The sequence below is a fragment of the Lithobates pipiens genome, unplaced genomic scaffold (genome assembly GCF_037356315.1).
Source record: "Lithobates pipiens isolate NorthernLeopardFrog02 unplaced genomic scaffold, aLitPip1_a1.2 Scaffold_25, whole genome shotgun sequence".
In the NCBI taxonomy this organism is placed as follows: Eukaryota; Metazoa; Chordata; class Amphibia; order Anura; family Ranidae; genus Lithobates; species Lithobates pipiens.
Window position 1 is genome coordinate 220360059 of NW_027507787.1, and position 18090 is coordinate 220378148.

Here is an 18090-nt window from a genome sequence, read left to right on the forward strand (position 1 = left end):
CCCCCAGGGCATCATCAAGGACATCCAAGTGCTCTGCCACTTGATGCAGCAGGGTTGGAGGGAAGCTTCAGAAAATAAAAGATGTTTTTTTATTACAAATGATGTGAGCAGAGTGCAGTTCCTCTTTAACCACTTGGGTACCGCGCTATTGCAAAATGACGGCAATAGCGCGGACCCACATTTCCGGGACGACGTCTATTGACGTCATCCCGGATACGAGCGGCCTGCGCGCCCCCTGAGGGGCGCGCGCGGCGCGCTCTGTGATCGGCGAGTCCGTGAGACTCGCCTGATCACCGATCCGTGTAAGGGGTCGATCCCGACCCCTTATCACGTGATCAGCTGTCAGCCAATGACAGCTGATCATGTGATAAAACGGAGCCGGTAATCGGCTAGTATTCCTCCTCGTGCTGACAGCGCGAGGAGAAAAAAAAAAAGCCGATCGCCGGCGGCCGTGTTCGGGACATCAGTCCCGATCACGGCCAGCAATTTAAGCGGACACCTGCCCCCTGCCAGTGCCCACCTGCCACCCGCAGTGCCATCCTGAAATAAAGTAAGTGCCCCCCTGTCAGTGCCACCCAGCAGTGCCCACAGTGCCACCCAGCAGTGCCCACAGTGCCACCCACAGTGCCACCCAGCAGTGCCACCCACAGTGCCACCCAAAATCTGCCTCAAAGGTGCTGCACCCCAGTGCCGCCCATCAGTGCCCAGCAGTGCCGCCCATCAGTGCCCAGCAGTGCCACCTATCAGAGCCACCTATCAGTGCCACCTATCAGTGCCCATCAGTCCCATCTATCTGTGGTACCTATCAGTGCCCATCCGTGCCACCCATCCGTGCCACTTATCCGTGCCACCCATCCGTGCCATCTTATCTGTGCCCATCTTTGCCCATCAGTGCCGCCTTATCTGTGCCCATCGGTGCCGCCTTATCTGTGCCTATTAGTGCCGCCTTAACTATGCCTATCAGTGCCCACCAGTGCAGCCCATCAGTGCCCACCAATGCAGCCCATCAGTGCCCACCAATGCAGCCCATCAGTGCCCACCAATGCAGCCTATCAGTGCCGCCTAATCAGCGCACTTCAATGAAGGAGAAAAATGACCCGTTTGCAAAATTTTATAACAAACTATTAAAACATGATTTTTTTTTTTTTTTTTTTTTGCATCTTTTTTTGTTTGTTTAGCAAAAAATAAAACTCCGAGCTGTAACTAAATACCACCAAAAGAAAGCTCTATTTGTGGGAAAAAAATGATAAAAATTTCATTTGGGTACAGTGTTGTATGCCCGCGCAATTGTCATTCAAAGTGCATCAGCGCTGAAAGCTGAAAATTGGTCTGGGACTGAGGGGGGTTTAAGTGCCCAGTAAGCAAGTGGTTAAAATGCATATAGACCTGCTTTTGGATTCCTAATGTAAATGTCCTCCTTCTTTTTTTTTTTTTTTTTTCTTCTGTGCTGATAAATACAGATTGCTCAAAGACAAGGATTCAGAAGACCAGAGCCTATCTCTGGGTTTTTCTGAGTCATGCTATTTAAAAACATTGTCCATTTAGTCAGATGTCTATATGTCTGTATGTTCAGCACACTGAGCACCTCTGACAAGTAGACAGCAGAGCCTGACATGTTTGTATTGACTCTTTCCTAGTTATCCATACAGTGAAGACAGCAGTCAGGGGAAGCAATACATGAATACACGATGTCCAGCATGGTGCGATCGAATTCTAATGTCACACTCTGCTAAAGAACTTCTTTTAAAGGTAAGACTCCGCTGGGAATAAGGCTGAATCTGTAGAGCTACTCATTCTAATGAATGTATAATGCAGTATTTAAGCATTTCTCTCCCCAATCGTCAACATAGGAATGTCAGTGTTTTTAAGGGTCCATCTACCCAGATGTCGTATTCCTTTGGTGAGCGAAATGGAGATTTTAATGCATTTTGCGTTAAAAATGCATATCGGGGACTGATACTGTTCCAGACAAAGTAGAATGGGTGGAACTCCATGGTGTAAGTCAGTGTTTCTCAACCTTTTTACCTTGGAGGAACCCCTGACAAAAAGTTTGAGATTTTGAAGAACCCCTGAAATAATGTTCACATCTACAGCTCACAGAACAATGGTATGATCAGTGAGCTGTTGATAACAAAAAATATTTGTAGAAATAGCATTAAATAAAAGAATAAATATTAAAACGTACCTATTTACTGTGGAACTGGTGCTTTCTTTTTCTGCAGAGCTGATCCGTTCAGAGCACATTACAGGGGGGCAGAGCACATTACAGGGGGGCAGAGCACATTACGTGGGACGGGGCACATTACATGGGACGGGGCACATGGCAGAGGACCTTACATGGGGCAGAGCACATGGCAGAGGACCTTACATGGGGCAGAGCACATGGCAGAGGACCTTACATGGGGCAGAGCACATGGCAGAGGACCTTACATGGGGCAGAGCACATGGCAGAGGACCTTACATGGGGCAGAGCACATGGCAGAGGACCTTACATGGGGCAGAGCACATGGCAGAGGACCTTACATGGGGCAGAGCACATGGCAGAGGACCTTACATGGGGCAGAGCACATGGCAGAGGACCTTACATGGGGCAGAGCACATGACAGAGGACCTTACATGGGGCAGAGCACATGACATGGGACGGGGCCCATGACAGGGCACATGACATGGGACGGGGCCCATGACAGGGCAACATGACATGGGACGGGGTCCATGACAGGGCACATGACATGGGGCGGGGCCATGACAGGGCACAGCACCGACTTCTTCTTCTGGCTTCAGAGCACATTTAATTTCTCCTTCAGTGGCGTGCTGTTCCCGCTCGGCCCCTCCTCCTCCTATCCTGTCCACCTCAGATGATGTCACGTACTCGAGAAGGAGAAGAGGGGAGGAGGGGCCTGCAGAGAACAGCGCACCCCTTTGGGGGGCTTTGGTGAAATATCAAGGGTCTAAACCGACCCCTGTGGTCTCCCTATTGAGACAGAGAAAGGGACTGAGGACAGAGCTTTCCCAGTCCCTCTCTCTGCAGCCTCAGCTGCACTGGACAGTGAAGAAATGGGAAGTGCTCTGTGCTGAGCAGCATCGTTTACAATGAACACAGGTGAGATTGGTACAGATCACACACTGTGCTTATTCAGAAAAGGAAGGGGCTGGTAAATTAAATATTTACTGCCCCCTTCCACCTGCTCTCAATTCTTAAAACAACTGCCACAGCAGCCATGGGGAAAGGAGGAAAGCTGGTAGCACTGCAGCAGGGAGACAGGGGGTACCAGGAAGCAGTGTGAATCGGTGCCACACGGGGTGATTGGGGTGTGCCTGGGCACACCCTATGCGCACACCGATGCTGAACTTATAAGAGAATGGCATGTGTCAGGGTAAAAAATAAAATAATGGAAGGCTAGTTTATAATACAGTAAAACCTTGGATTGCGAGCATATTTCATCCCAGAAGCATGCTTATAATCCAAAGCACTTGTATATCAAAGCAAATTTCCCCATAAGAAATAATGGAAGCTCAGGTGATTCATTCCACAACCATTTATTCAGAGGTTCTTCAGTTTATAGTCTATATAAAAAGATTATAGCAATGTGATTTGCTTTGGTTCTTTAACCATATAATGTTCATCCACATTGAAAGCAAAATTCAGCAGGAGCTACAGAGTATAAAAGAGACGAGAGGCGCCTCTAAGTGTAGCAATATGGTTGAACATACAACATTTAGTAACTCACGTGGTTGATGATTAAAAGATGCAGATCTAAGTATGCAGGCATCCGGGATAAAGCTGTCCGCATAGACCATCCTCCGCACCGCCGGCTTTCATCGCTGTCGGTCTGCAATCATGACCGGGAAGACTACCCTGCAGTACAGCGATTTGAAAGCGAGGCGCGCAGCGTGGAAGGGAAGGCCTTCGATGGCGGTGTGGATGATGGTCTATGTGGACAGTTTTACCCCAGATGCCTGCATACTTAGATGTGCCTCTTTTACTCATCAACCATGTGATTTGCTAAATGTTTTACCTTCATTAAATGTAACCATATTGCTACACTTAGAGGCGCCTTTTTTCCCCTCTTATACTCAGTTGTGACGCTACTTGTATATCAAGTCTTGTCTTGCAAAACGCTTGCAAACCAAGGTTTTACTGTACCTTGATATCCCAGGGCTGTTGCTCACACTTAACCAAACCATGCACCCATGCTTCTCTTCTGATGCTGTAGCCATGGGGTTGCTTACAGTAACAAGAGACTAACCTAAATCTGTCTATATTTCTACAAGAAGCACTGTACACTTGTACAAACCTCCCAACTTTTTGAGATGGGAATGAGGGATACCTATCAGCAAAAGTATGCAGGCATAGGACACACCCCCTTGCCATGCCCCCTTAAAGGAGAATTGTACAGAAAAACAAGATTGGTTAAACCCACAAATGCGTTTTTTTTTTAACGACTACTATTCCTTTATATTGGCTTTTGGAATTTACAAATGCAGCAATTTAGGATTCAGATGAAAGGTTTAGCACTGGAAAATATTTTTTGATGGATAAAAAGTGCATTTTATATACATCTGTATAGATCAGACCAAAATGAGAGGACATTGTTCCGAATCAGGGACAGTCCCTCGAAATCAAGAACAGTTGGGCGCTATTCTTATACACAGGGGGGTTATTTACTAAAGGAAAATCCACTTGCACTGCAAGTACACATGGAAGTAAAGTCGCTGTAGATCCGAGGGGGACATGCAAGGAAAACAGCATTTTAGCTTGCACATGATTGGATGATAAAATCAGCAGAGCTTCCACTCATTTCGGATCTACCCCTTAGATTTAGAGCGACTGCACTTCCAAGTGCACTTGCAGTGCAAAGTGGATTTGCCTTTCATAAATAACCCCCACAGTGTCCTTGGAAAGATTACAGTATATCCAGGGGTGTATATTGTGGATGTAAGGACAAAAAAAAAAATTGCATGGAAATAAGTTGGTGGAGTTGGGCACTGTTCATAGGCTCAGGCCCCTTATGCCGCGTACACACGACCTGACTTTTTTCGAGGGACTAGGTCCAACAGTCTTCCTGACGGACTTTCGCGGAGTTCCGACAGACTTTCTGAATGAACGGACTTGGCCACACACAATCACACCAAAGTCCGACGGATTTGAATGTGATGACGTACGACCGGACTAGAATAAGGAACTTCATAGCCAGTAGCCAATAGCTGCCCTAGCGTCCGTTTTTGTCAGTCGGACTAGCATACACACGAACGGATTTCTCGGTCCGGCGGGAAACTTTAAAACCTGTTCTATTTCTAAAGTCCACCGGATTTTTGGCAAGCAAAGGTCCGATGGAGGCCAAACACGATCGAATTGTCCGACGGACTCGTTCCGTCGGACCTTTGCTGTCAAAAAGTCCAGTCGTGTGTACACGCCATTAGAGTTTGTTTGATCTCTATACAGCTCAATGCTTCATAAGTGAACATATTCATGCTTTTGTTAGCTGAACACGGCTAACACAAAAATTAATTCCTTACCCTATGTGCTTTAGTTCATGAAGTGTGACTTGTATGGAATGGTTAGTGCGGAATCACAAGAGAAATGTATGCGCCAACACTCATTGGCATGGATTATTGTGCATCACATTGAGGATTTATTTCAGGAGATTTGAGTAGCAAATACATAATAATTGCCACTTATAAAGCAGCAGTCAGGTTTTTATTTTTTTATGGTGCACTGCAATTCACTGCACTGGTTTGAATAGGTCCTTTTAAAACGATGTAACGGAGAAGGCTTCAAAGTTCTTGATAATGTGCAGGATGTGAATAAGCCCTTAGTGTAGGCTCTGCAGCTCATTAAAGAGAAGACCCCGAGATCTATTTGTTCGGGCTTAAGTGCTGATCCAGCTAGATTTCATATTAAAGAAAGGAAAAAAAAAAAAAAAGCCAAGATTGTATCGGCCACGCATGTCCCTGTCTTCTCCTGGAGAATGGATGGTGTTCACAAATTAGCACACAGCATGTCGAGCCTTTCACTCTAGGCGTTACAGATTGTACAGACATGGGGCTGTAAACCGCTTTCATGCAACACCATCTATCATGCCATGCTCGGTTACCTCACCATCATGTTATTTTATGCTTTCTGAGCCCTAAAACACCAAAGGTTGCCCACCGCTTGCGAGGCACGTTGACGCCTGATAGCATGCAGTAATGAATGCTCAGTGGAGTGTGCCCTGTTCCTGCTTGTGCAGTGCTGTAATTTGTTTATCTGTCTAAAGATTATACAGTTGGAAATCCACAATTTTATGCTGCCTTTCTAAATTATCAAGTCTCTTTTTGATGAATGCTTTCCCACTTGCAAAGGAAGTGCCATTATGATCTTGAAATATTGGAAAGTTCTCATGCATACAATGCAGAAGGTTATGGGTTTTTTTTTTTTTTCTTACGCAATTTTGCCAGACAACCATAATATAAAGTAAATCTGACCTTAAACCTGTCTAACGCATTAACATAATTTAGTTTTTACTCTAAACAGTGATGTATATATTACACACTTATTCATTCAGACTTGACTGATTACAGGGAGAAGTCCTTGACAATATTTAATAATCGTTTGACATGTCATCACTTGATGTTTGTTTGAGGTCGCCATAATGGGAATCTGACAGATTTTGTGTTTTAGAGTTATGTTTTCTTTGCACATTTCAGCCATACGATTATGAAAACACATTTGCTTGGATAGAAAGGAAATAGAGTGGAAAAGTATTGTGTATGTAAAATATGATAATTTTAGTATTATATTTTTTTTCCTGGGCAACCCTTTAGAAAAATTCAGTATTGTAAGATAATACGTGGCAGTATTATTATTTTTAGACCTAAATATATGGCCTTTTAGAATTTTGGTATTAAAATCTTTTTTTTTTTTTCCTGGTCAACCCTTCATAAAAATTCAGTATTGTAAGATAATACTTGGGCAGTATTAGTATTTTTAAACTATGAAAACTAAACATGTGGCCCTTTATAATTTTGGTATTAACCACTTCATCCCCAAAAGATTTTACCCCCTTCCTGACCAGAGTACTTTTTGCGATTTGGCACTGCGTCGTTTTAACTGACAATTGCGCGAACGTGCGACGTGGCTCTCAAACAAAATTGATGTCGTTTTTTTCCCCACAAATAGAGCTTTTTTTTGGTGGTATTTGATCACCCCTGCGGTTTTTATTTTTTATGCTATAAACAAAAAAGAGCAACAATTTTGAAAGAAAAGCAACTTTTTTAACTTTTTGCTATAATCCCCAAAAAATATATATAAAAAAAATGTGGTTTTCTTTGTTCCTCAGTTTAGGCCGATATGTATTCTTCTGCATGTTTTTGGTAAAAAAAATTGCAAGAAGCGTATATTAATTGGTCTACAAAATAGGGGATAGATTTATGGCATTTTTATTCATTTTTTTTTAATTTATTTTTTAGTAGTAGTGGCGGAGATCTTTGATTTTTATCGAGAGTGTGACATTATGGCGGACACATCGGACACTTTTGACACTATTTAAAAAGCGACCATTTGGTTTGTGCAAAAGTTATAACGTTTACAAAATAGGGGATAGTTTTATGGCATTTTTATTGAATTTATAAATTCTTTTTTTTTTCTTTTTTTTTTTCTTTTTTTTTTTTTACGAGTAATGATGGCGATCAGTGATTTTTATCATGACTGCGACATTATGGCGGACACATCGCACATTTTTGACAAATTGTTTTGGGACCATTGTCATTTATACAGCAATCAGTGCTATACAAGTGCACTGATTCCTGTGTAAATGACACTGACAATGAAGGGGTTAACCACTAGGGGGCAGTTTAGGGGTTAAGTGTGCCCTGAGGAGTGTTTCTAACTGTGGGGGGGGGGTGTGGCTGTGTGTGACACATCACTGATCTCTGCTCCGATCACAGGGAGCAGAGATCAGTGACACTGTCACTAGGCAGAACGAGGAGATGTTTGTTTACATTAGCATCTCCCCGTGAGGTGATCAAGTCCATGGGACCCGCGACCCGACTCGCGGAGCTTGCCGCGGGCACCACTGCTTACCGCCTCTTAAAGGGCAACATACAAGTACATTAGTTTGCCTGTACTAGCCCTTCTGCCGACGTATATCGGCGTGAGGCGGTCGGCAAGTGGTTGAAATCTTTTTTTTTTTTTTTTCTGGTCAACACTAAAAAAAATTTGGTATTAAAATATTTTTTTTCCTAGTCAACCCTTTATAAGATAAAATATGGCAGTATTAGTATTTTTAGACTATGAAAACTAAACTTATGGCGCTTTTAGGATTGGTACTGTAAAAATACTTTAGGGAGTATATACATCTGTTACAAATTCACTTTATTATAGTAGGGAACTATATCCCTCATCAATATTGCATAATAAAGCTGGAGTGAGCGTTTCATGGCTGTTGTCAACTTCTTCAGGAGTTTAGCCAAGTTGGATATTTAAAAGATGCAAACCCCCTCCCCTCCCCCTTAGTGTAGTGAAATCAAGAAGAGGCCAGAGAAAGGGGGGGGAAAAAAACAGGGACCCCATCAAAAGAAGCTTCAATGTCGACATATACAGAAGCTATATGTGTCTTGGGTATAATATTGCTATAGACCAGTCTTTCTCAACTTTTTCAACATGGAGGAACCCTTAGAAGAAAAAAAAACTTTGTGGTCTCAGGGAACCCCTACTTAAAATGACAATATCTACAACTCATGATACATTAGTGTGGTGGGTAGTGGGAATGGTCATTACATTTGTGTTCCTTTGGGAAGGATTATCCCCTTAAAGGTAGCCTAAAAGATCAGTGGTGTCAGTGGGAACTTATCTGACCGGAAGAAACTGCTCATTGCTCAAGGAACCCCTAGCAACCTCTGGAGGAACCCTAGGCTTCCATGGATCTTTGGTTGAGAAACCCTCCTATAGACTGATGATAATGGAGTATCACAGGGCAGACCAGAAGGTAAATATCAACCAAGGGTAAATCACTTCCACTCTCTTGATATAGATATAGATATATATAGTATATGATAAAAAGAAGGGTAAGACCCGGTTCACACTGAGGCAGCACGACTTGGAGCGCGACTGCCTCAGGCGACCGGGATCCGACTTTAGCGGCAGCTTGCAGAATGACTTCTGTATAGAAGTCAATGCAAGTCGCCCCAAAAGTCGTACAGGAACCTTTTTCTAAGTCGGAGCGACTTGAGTCGCTCCGATTAGAACGATTCCATTGCACAGAACGGGACGCGACTTGTCAGGCGGCTAAGTCGCCTGAAGAGTCGCCCCTGTGTGAACCGGGTCTAAAGGCACCACCTAGTATTCAATGTATAGTGTAAATTACAAAAAAGTTGCTGCTCCTAATATTAGTGAGACACTAACCACAATAAATTTGTGAGAAAAAAGGGTGCTACCTTATCAATATCACAAATATGTGTACTCAATATAAAACATTACTAAATATTATGAGTCCATAAATAACAAATTGAAAACAATTAGGGCTGTGAGAAAAAATATTAATAAAATGTATGAATGGTACATAGCCAAAAGATAACTTTCTATTAGTTGTGACAAAACCAAAAAAAATAAAAAAATGTGTATATAAATCATATATAAAAATATTAAAATATGTCTTGCTTATGAATAGTCCAATTATTATTATATAAACTCCAACACCATTGTGCCTGTCATATATGGTTCTCCGATATTCAAAGAAACCGTCCTCCACCCAAAGTGAGATAATCAATTGCGCTCACCAGAAACATTCAGCCAGCAAGTGACCATCAAGCATGGATTTGTATAAATCTTGCCCCTCAATCGATAAGCCAAACTTAATCCACTCAATCTTCTATCTCCTTTCCCAATCACAGGCCATATATGCAGTCTTTGTAAGGCATTAACACATTTGCAGCTCAGAGATGTGTGAAGTCTGATCCGTCTACTCTGTGATGGGCGGCGTGCGTTTCAAAAATCCCAGCTGAACTCAAGAGCTCCTAAGAATGTGCTTCTCAAGCCTCTCTTCTATGCATTTCACGCGTGCGCGTGTCATCAGGAAGTGTTTTTTCACCTTAATGCATCCTACGCATTAAAGTGAAAAAACTTCTGTCGCTAACCGGCCCCCTAGCGCCCCCCCCCCCCATTTTATTCACCTGATCCCCGCAATTACCACGCCAGAGACACGCTCTTCCCCTCTGTCTGTTGTCTCAGCTCTTGATTGGATAGATTGATAGCAGCGCAGCCATTGGCTCCCGCTGCTGTCAATCATATCCAATGACGCAGGCCTGGGTGGCTGGGGCCGAGTCCAGCATTCTGCGTCTATGGATGCAAATGCTGTACTCGGGTGCAAGCCCGCAAGGTAACCCCCCCCCCCCCCCCAGGAGAATACTTCTCCTAGAGGGTTATACAATGTGGGGAGGAGCTACCAGCTCCGCCGGGTGACCCCAGAAGACTGTGTTTGGGGCCACTCTGTGCAAAACGAACTGCACAGTGGAGGTAAGTATATGTTTGTTATAAAAAAAAAAAACAAAGCTTTACAATCACTTTAAGTAATGATATATATTGAGTACACATATTTGTGATAATGTAGTGCCCTTTTTTTCCTCACACATCCAATGTAGTATATGGCTTAACCACTTGCCGACTGCTGCATGCCAATATACGTTGGCACAATGGCAGCGGTGGGCAAATGGGCGTACCTGTACTTCCCCCTTTAAGAGCTGGGGATAGCAGGCACATGTGTGCCGCATACAGCATGACGGTGCCCGTAGGACTGGTGGACTCTATGTCCGCCGATCTCCCGGCGATCGTGTCTCGGAGCCTCAGAACTGGGAAGTGCCACTGTAAACAAGGCATTTCCCTGTTCTGGCTTGTGTCATGACAGAGATCACTGCTCCCTGTCACCTGGAGCGGGGAGCGGCGATCGCTGTCATGTGAATTAAAGCCCATCCCCCCCACAGTTAAAATCGCTCCCTAGGACACACTTAAACCCTTCATCGCCCCCAACGGTTAACCCCTTCACTGCCAGTGAGATTTAGACAGTAATCTGTGCATTTTTATAGCACTGATCACTGTATAAATGACAATGGTCCCAAAATAGTGTCAAAAGTGTCCACCATAATGTTGCAGTCCCGATAAAAATCACAGATCGCCGCCATTACTAATAAAAAAATTATTAAAAATGCCATAAAACTATCCCCTATTTTGTAGATGCTATAACTTATTTGCACAAACCAATCAATATGTGCTTTTTGCAATATTTTTTTTTTTTTCTTTTACCAAAAATATTTTATAGGAATACATATCGGCCTAAAGTGAGGAAAAAAATATTTTTTTGAATGAACCAGTAAAACTGACACATGTCATAATATATTACTGTGTATGGCATTCATGTATGTACATTTTTCCACATTGCTACAATCTTTCAAATATTTGGCATCTTTTATAACCAAGTTAGCTGAGAAGGCAAACTTATAATGCAGTGGCATTAATTTACCCTGGCCATATAATTAGGAAAAAATAAATAAATTGCATAACATAATATAGAGCACAGCAACACATTTTACAAACATGTCCTCTGTTTTTACTTCTTTCAGGACTACAAGAATAATGTGTCCCTTTCTTCCCAATGTTACTCTTTTTTTTAGATTTTGTCTTTACTTTTTTAATTATGCTAGAAATTGAGAGCGACTATTTTAATAGTCTTTGTTCACTTTTGTTGAGATATGCAGCATATTCATTACTTAATTTTTAATGATGTCATGCTTTATTTTCAGTCTGAAAATGATGAAAGAATAGTGATGTATGACAGCATTGGGCCAAATATCTGTATGGGGGACCACAAGGTAAAGTATTAGTGTGTTTTTTTTTTTTTTTTGTTTTTTTCTTCCTTAGTATAAAAAAAACTCTTCTTTATAGCACTCAAGTTTGATGACCACTTCTTCATTATGTTGGTCGCCTGTCTGTCTCTGGTCTCAATGTTCTGAGTCACAAACTAGGAATAAGCTTGCAAAAAGTGCATACTGCTATGACTGTGAACCCATAATTTACGTACTTTCTAGGACAGAGACTCAAACTATTGAAACCTTTTGGATTAGCATAACAGGCAGATATGTATTTAAAATAGAATGTTCAACAGTGGCTGTCTTCGTAACTTTTCTCAGTACAGATGTTCTTTAAAGTGGTTGTTTTTCACCTCAATGCATTCTATGCATTAGGGTAGTGATGGTGAACCTTGGCAGATGTTTTGGAACTACATTTCCCATGATGCTCAACTACACTGCAGAGTGCATGAGCTTCATGAGAAATGTAGTTCCAAAACATCTGGGGTGCCAAGGTTCGCCATCACTGCATGAAGGTGAAAAACTTTTTGTAGTGCAACAGCCCCCCTTTTACTTACCTGAACCCAATCGTTCCAGCGATGGGGAGGAGCACAGCAGCTTCAGCCACTGTCTCGGGTCCTCATTGGATAGATTGATAGCAGCACAGCCATTGGCACGGGAGCTGGGGGGGGGGGGAAGGGAGGGAGTGTGGCCAAGTCCTGCTTTCTGTGTCGATGGACGCAGCAGCAGGACTCGGGAGTGCACTTGCTTGAGTGCCCCCATGGAATGCGGCTCTCCATGGGGGCACACGAGAAGAGGAGAAGCCAGGAACGCCAATGAGGGACCCCAGAAGAGGAGGATTGGGGCCGCTCTGTACAAAACCATTGCACAGAGGAAGCAAGTATGACATGTTTGTTATTAAAAAAAAACTAAAAAAAAAAACATTACAACATATTTAATGCTGCAGGATGTAGAAACTCATAGCAATCATCAAAAGTCTATTTTGTACTATCTTTCTCCACTAAAGCTCTAATCTAAGTTGATGTGGACTGAAGTGGACTTATGCGCAAATGTTAACATGAAGTGCTATAAACTATCTTGCTGGTATGAATAAATATAAAATAATAGGACTGAAGTACAACCACAATTCCAAAAATTGTTGGAATGCTTTGTAAAATCTACATAACTGAATGCAATGATTTGCAAATCTCATAAACCCATATTTTAGTCACAATAGAAAAAGAAGTCCTATCAAGTGTTTACACTGAGAAAATGTACCATAAGAATAAAAAAATAAGGTAATTATAAAATTTTTGCCAGCAACAAGTCTCAAAAAAGTTGGGGCAGGCTCAACAAAAAGCTGTACAACTCTAATTCCAAAAATGTTGGGACAGGGTCATGTCTACCATGGTGTAACATCCCCCTCTTCTTTTATCACTACTCTGTAAACGTCTAGGAACTGAGGAGACCAGTTGCTGAAGTTTTGGGAGAGGAATGTTGTCTTATTCTTGCCTGAGCATATGCTGCTCTAAAACCTGGATATATCTTTCAGCATTGATGGTGCCTTTCCAGATGTGCAATCTGCCCATTTCCATAGGCATTAATGCACCTGCATACTATCAGAGATGCAGGCTTTTTGAATTGAGTGCTGATAAGCCAGAAGGTCCTTCTCATCTTTAGTCCAGAAGAGGCAGTGCCCATAGTTGCCAAAAAGAATGTCAAATTTTGATTTGTCTGACCACACAACAGTTGCAAGTGAGCTTTGGCCCAGAGAAGACAGCTGGATCATGTTCAGATGTTTTTTGCATGATTGAGCTTTTCCTTTGCTTTTTTGTATGGCATGGTGGACTGTGGTCAGACAAGTATTCCAAAAATCACAGGCATCCAAAATTGCATTTCAGCCTTGTACAGAGATGTCTCCAGATTCTCAAAATCTTTCGATGATCTGTACTGTAGATGATTATATATTAAGTCTTTGCATGCAATTTTACAATGGTAAACATTATTCTGAATTTGTTAAACTATTTTGAGACACAGCTATTCACAGATTGGTGAGCCTTTTCTCATCATTACTTCTGAGACACTCTGTCTCTAAAACCTCGTACACACGGTTCGATTGTTATATGACCGAGCGTCTGATTTTTGTCAAAAGCGCTTGTGTAGGATTTTGTCTAGCATACTAACTATCCGCAAATTGTCCTTCAACAAACATGAATGTAGTGACGTCCTGCAAGAGTATAAAGAGGACGTTCATTTCTTGAACGCCACCCTTTGGGCCTCTTCTGCTAATTTTGTGTTAGTAGAAGTTTGGTGAGCGTTGATTCGTGATTTTCAGATCATTACTGATCTACAAATGACAGTTTGGGCGTAGGCAGTTACATTAACTAGTTGCCGCCCGCCGCCAAATGACGTCTTCCCAGAATGGCCGCTCTCGCGCGCCGTGTTGCTAGGACACGGCGTGACCCTGATCTCTGTAAAGAGCCACGGCTCTTTAACCATGTGATCGGTTGTGTCCAATCACAGCTGGACACATGTAAACACAGAGATGCCGGTAATTGTCGCTCCTCGCCTTACACTGACAGTGTGTGGTGAGGAGAGCCGATCAACGGCATCTCCTCACAGGAGACATCTACACATGTAATCAGGGCACTGATCATCAGTGCACCAATTACAATAGCGACACCAGTGCCACAAATCAGTGCCCACCAATCAGTGCTCATTAGTGATGCCAGTCCGTGCTGGCTATCAGTGCCCACCAGTGCCACCTAACAGTGCCCATCAGTGCTGCCTATGAGTGCTCATCAGTGCCACCTATCAGTGCTCATAATTGCAGCATATTAGTGTGTCATAATCAGTGCCAATAAGTGCCACCTCATAAATGCCCACCAGTTCAACCTATCAGTTCCGCCTCATCAGCGCACATCAGTGAAGGAGAAAAATTACTTAATTACAAAATTTACTAACACAAACTAAGTAAAAATGGGGTACAGTGTAGCATGACTGCGCAATTGTCATTCAAAGTGTGACAGCGCTGGAAGGTAAAAAATGGCTTGGACAGGAAGGGGGTGTAAGTGCCCTGTAGGCAAGTGGTTAAAAACAACACAATTAAAAATTAACAAGGGACACCAAAGTTGTATCTTTGATCTTAAAAACTCAGGGATAATGGTGTTGTGGTAACATCCCCAAAAAATCAAACAATCATAACATTATTATTTATATCACTACAAAACAAATGCCTTTTAAAATATGTTTGGCATAACTACATCAGTATCACCAGCAAAGCAACTTCATTATTATCCCATTTAAAGAAGATGAGAATGTGCGCTGCATTTCGACATTTCATCAATTGCTGCGTCACAAATGTTAATTCTAGATTACAAACGCTAGTTTACAAGGCGGAACTCTTCTCGATCGTTCCTTGATTCCAGTCATGCGTGTTTGTACTTTCGACTTTTGTGTGACGATTTCTGTACTGACAATCCGAAAATCGGACGTTGAGCTGTCCTTTGTCAAAAATGTACTAGTCTGCTTATCCAGCTTTTGTCTGACGAAAAAGTGAAAATCGTCTGTCGAAAGCACCGTACTAACAATCCGAAAATCAGCAGACAGCTTGTCGTATGAATTTTCCCATCTGATTTTTGTATCGTGTGTACGGGCCTTTAGATGCTCTTTTTATACCCAGTCATGGTACTGACCTGTTGTCAATTAACCTAATTAGCTGCTAAATGTTCTTCCAGCTCTTCCTTGTTAGTACCACTTTGCCAGCTTTTTGTTGCCCTGTCCCAACTTTTTGAGACGTGTGTTGCTGCCATCAATTTAAATGTTGCCTTTTTTCTTAAAATGGTACATTTGCTCAGTTTAAACATCTGACTTATTTCTATTTTTAATCACAAACAAAATATCGTTTTATGAGATTTGCAAATCATTGCATTTGGTTTTTATGTCGATTTTACAGAGTCAACTCTTTTTTGGAATTGGGGTTGTATTTACCTTTTCAGAAAATACTGCCTTATGTTTTACTTTTGTTGCTATACACATGTATGAATGTCCCCTCTCTTGCCCACATGGTCTCTGTTGAATGAGAAAATTAGAGATCGGGTTAGCAGCTCCTTCCCTTTTATTAAAGCTAATTTGACCAAGTAATAAAGCAGTCACACTGAAAAGAGCATGGGGTATAATTTCTTTCAAGAAAGGTGTTTCATTGATTCTGTTACTCTTGCCAGCAATGCCATAACATTACCATAATACTCGTTAAAGCGGAGGTCCACCCTAAAGTGGAGCTTCCACTCATTGGAACCCTCCCCCCCTCCGGCGCCACAATTGGCACCTTTCAGGGGTGAGGGGGGGTGCAGGTACCTGTACAGTACAGGTATCTGCACCCACTTCCGGCGTAGATTCTGCAGAAGGTACGCCCCTTTCCGCAGAATCTACGCCCCTTTCCGAAGGTCCCCCGCTGCCTGCTGGGAAACACACGGATCCCAGAGACAGCGGGGACCATCCTTATTGCGCAGCGCGACTCGCGCATGCGCAGTAGGGAACCGGGAAATGAAGCCGCAAGGCTCCACTTCCTGAATCCCATACCCAAAATGGCGGCGGCAGCACCCGAGAGACGATCGAGAGATCGGCTTCGGGTGCCGACTTCGCGGGCGCGCTGGGCGGGTAAGTGTCATTATTTTAAAAGTCAGCAGCTGCAGTATTTGTAGCTGCTGGTTTTAAAAAAACAAAACAAAAAAAACGGCGGACTCCCGCTTTAAGTAAAATGTCATGTGTATAAGGGCTCATGTACATAAGATGTTTTTAAAGCTGCTGTTAGGGAGCATTTGATGTTTTTTTTTTTAACTGCCTCTAAAAGCCCCTCTATGTTAGCCTATGTGTCCATGCATGCACAAACTGTCAGAGACGTTTGGAGGCATAGGCGTTTAGGGGCAGCAGAAAAAAAATTACAGCCTGTGCTTCCAGGAGCAGTAAAAACAAGCTGTAAAAAGGAAAAACACGGCTAGACATGTCAAGCCGCGTTTGAGGTTTGTATGCGTTTTTCCATTATAGGGAGTGTTTTTAATGAAAAACCGTTGGGGGGGAAAAAAACAAGCTAATGTAAAAACGCTGCTAAGCGCGAAAAACAACTGGTGTTTTTAGTGCTGCTGTAGCGCTGGCATTTTTAAAACGTCCTGTGTGCATGAGCTCTTAAGGTAATAACTTCTGTTAACTTAAGTTTTTGTTGGCATTGTACTGTATGTGCGAGGTAGCGCTAGACATTTTCAGTTGTGAGTAGGTCTTTGGGGGGGCTTGATTTGAGGAAGATCCCCCGAGTGGGTCCATTCAAGTATGTGAAGATTGTGGAGGGGTGTGGAAAGAAAGCCTTGTAAACTCCATACAGTTGAAATGCAATGATTATTTTATTAGTGTGTGATAGAAAACATATCCACCATGTTTTGGGGCTCCCTTTTCGGCAGGAACGTACTCCAGAACACTGTTATATTAGGACTTATTAGGACTTAGACTGCAGTGTCCACAACCAACCAAATCATTTAATACTACCACAACCCCAAAGAAAGGGGAGCCCCAATCCACTGAATTGGCTTTGTTTTTAGTCATAGACTCATAAATCGATAAGTCTTTAACCGTCTGGTATTTTCAAGACTTTCTTTTCACTCGCGCTGTTCCTCCCTGCCACAGTTTTCAAAGGTGTTGATTGTTTCATCTGTTTCCATGTTATAGATATTTCACTTCTCGATAGGACAGAAAGTAAGGCGTAATCCCTTCAACAGAAATACAGACTGCAATAAAAAAACTTGCAGATTTGTAGTTTATATGAAGGAAGATAGACAACCCAACAGTAGAACCATGGAGAGCAATGTCAGGGCACCTTGTATCTGTTTCCATAGACAATAGCTGAAATGAAGACCTTTTTGCATCTGGATTTCAAATCCTCTTAAATATCAGGTGATCCTACTGTGATTGTAGACTAATAACTTTAAATTAAAAAATAGTCTTTCAAACTTCAGCAGCGCTAAAGGTTTTGCATAAAAAAATTAGTAGTCTGTAAATCCAACTGAAACCAAAGTCCAAAAACAGTCTTTTGCATGTAGCAGTTCATAAACGATTCATCAGCTGTTTTAAACATTCAACCATTAATACAACTAGTGCTTATACTCCCTCTAGGAATTGCACTCACCAAATTCAAGATGGTGGCTACGATCACTGCTGAATGAACCTCCGTCCGATCTTCAGTAAACGATCAGCCGATATGGAAAAAGACACTCACGTCTTCTG

The 18090-nt window shown here is 42.5% G+C and overlaps 1 protein-coding gene across 1 annotated transcript in view; it reads left to right on the forward strand.

Annotated features, from left to right (window-relative positions):
- The window catches only part of INPP5A (inositol polyphosphate-5-phosphatase A), a 633009-nt gene that overhangs the window by 605937 nt on the left and 8982 nt on the right, over nucleotides 1-18090 (forward strand). Inside the window, exons 13-14 of the mRNA XM_077453801.1 lie at nucleotides 1638-1749; nucleotides 11773-11841. Coding sequence (XP_077309927.1) covers nucleotides 1638-1749; nucleotides 11773-11841 — 181 coding nt within the window. The remainder of the gene's footprint in view (nucleotides 1-1637; nucleotides 1750-11772; nucleotides 11842-18090) is intronic.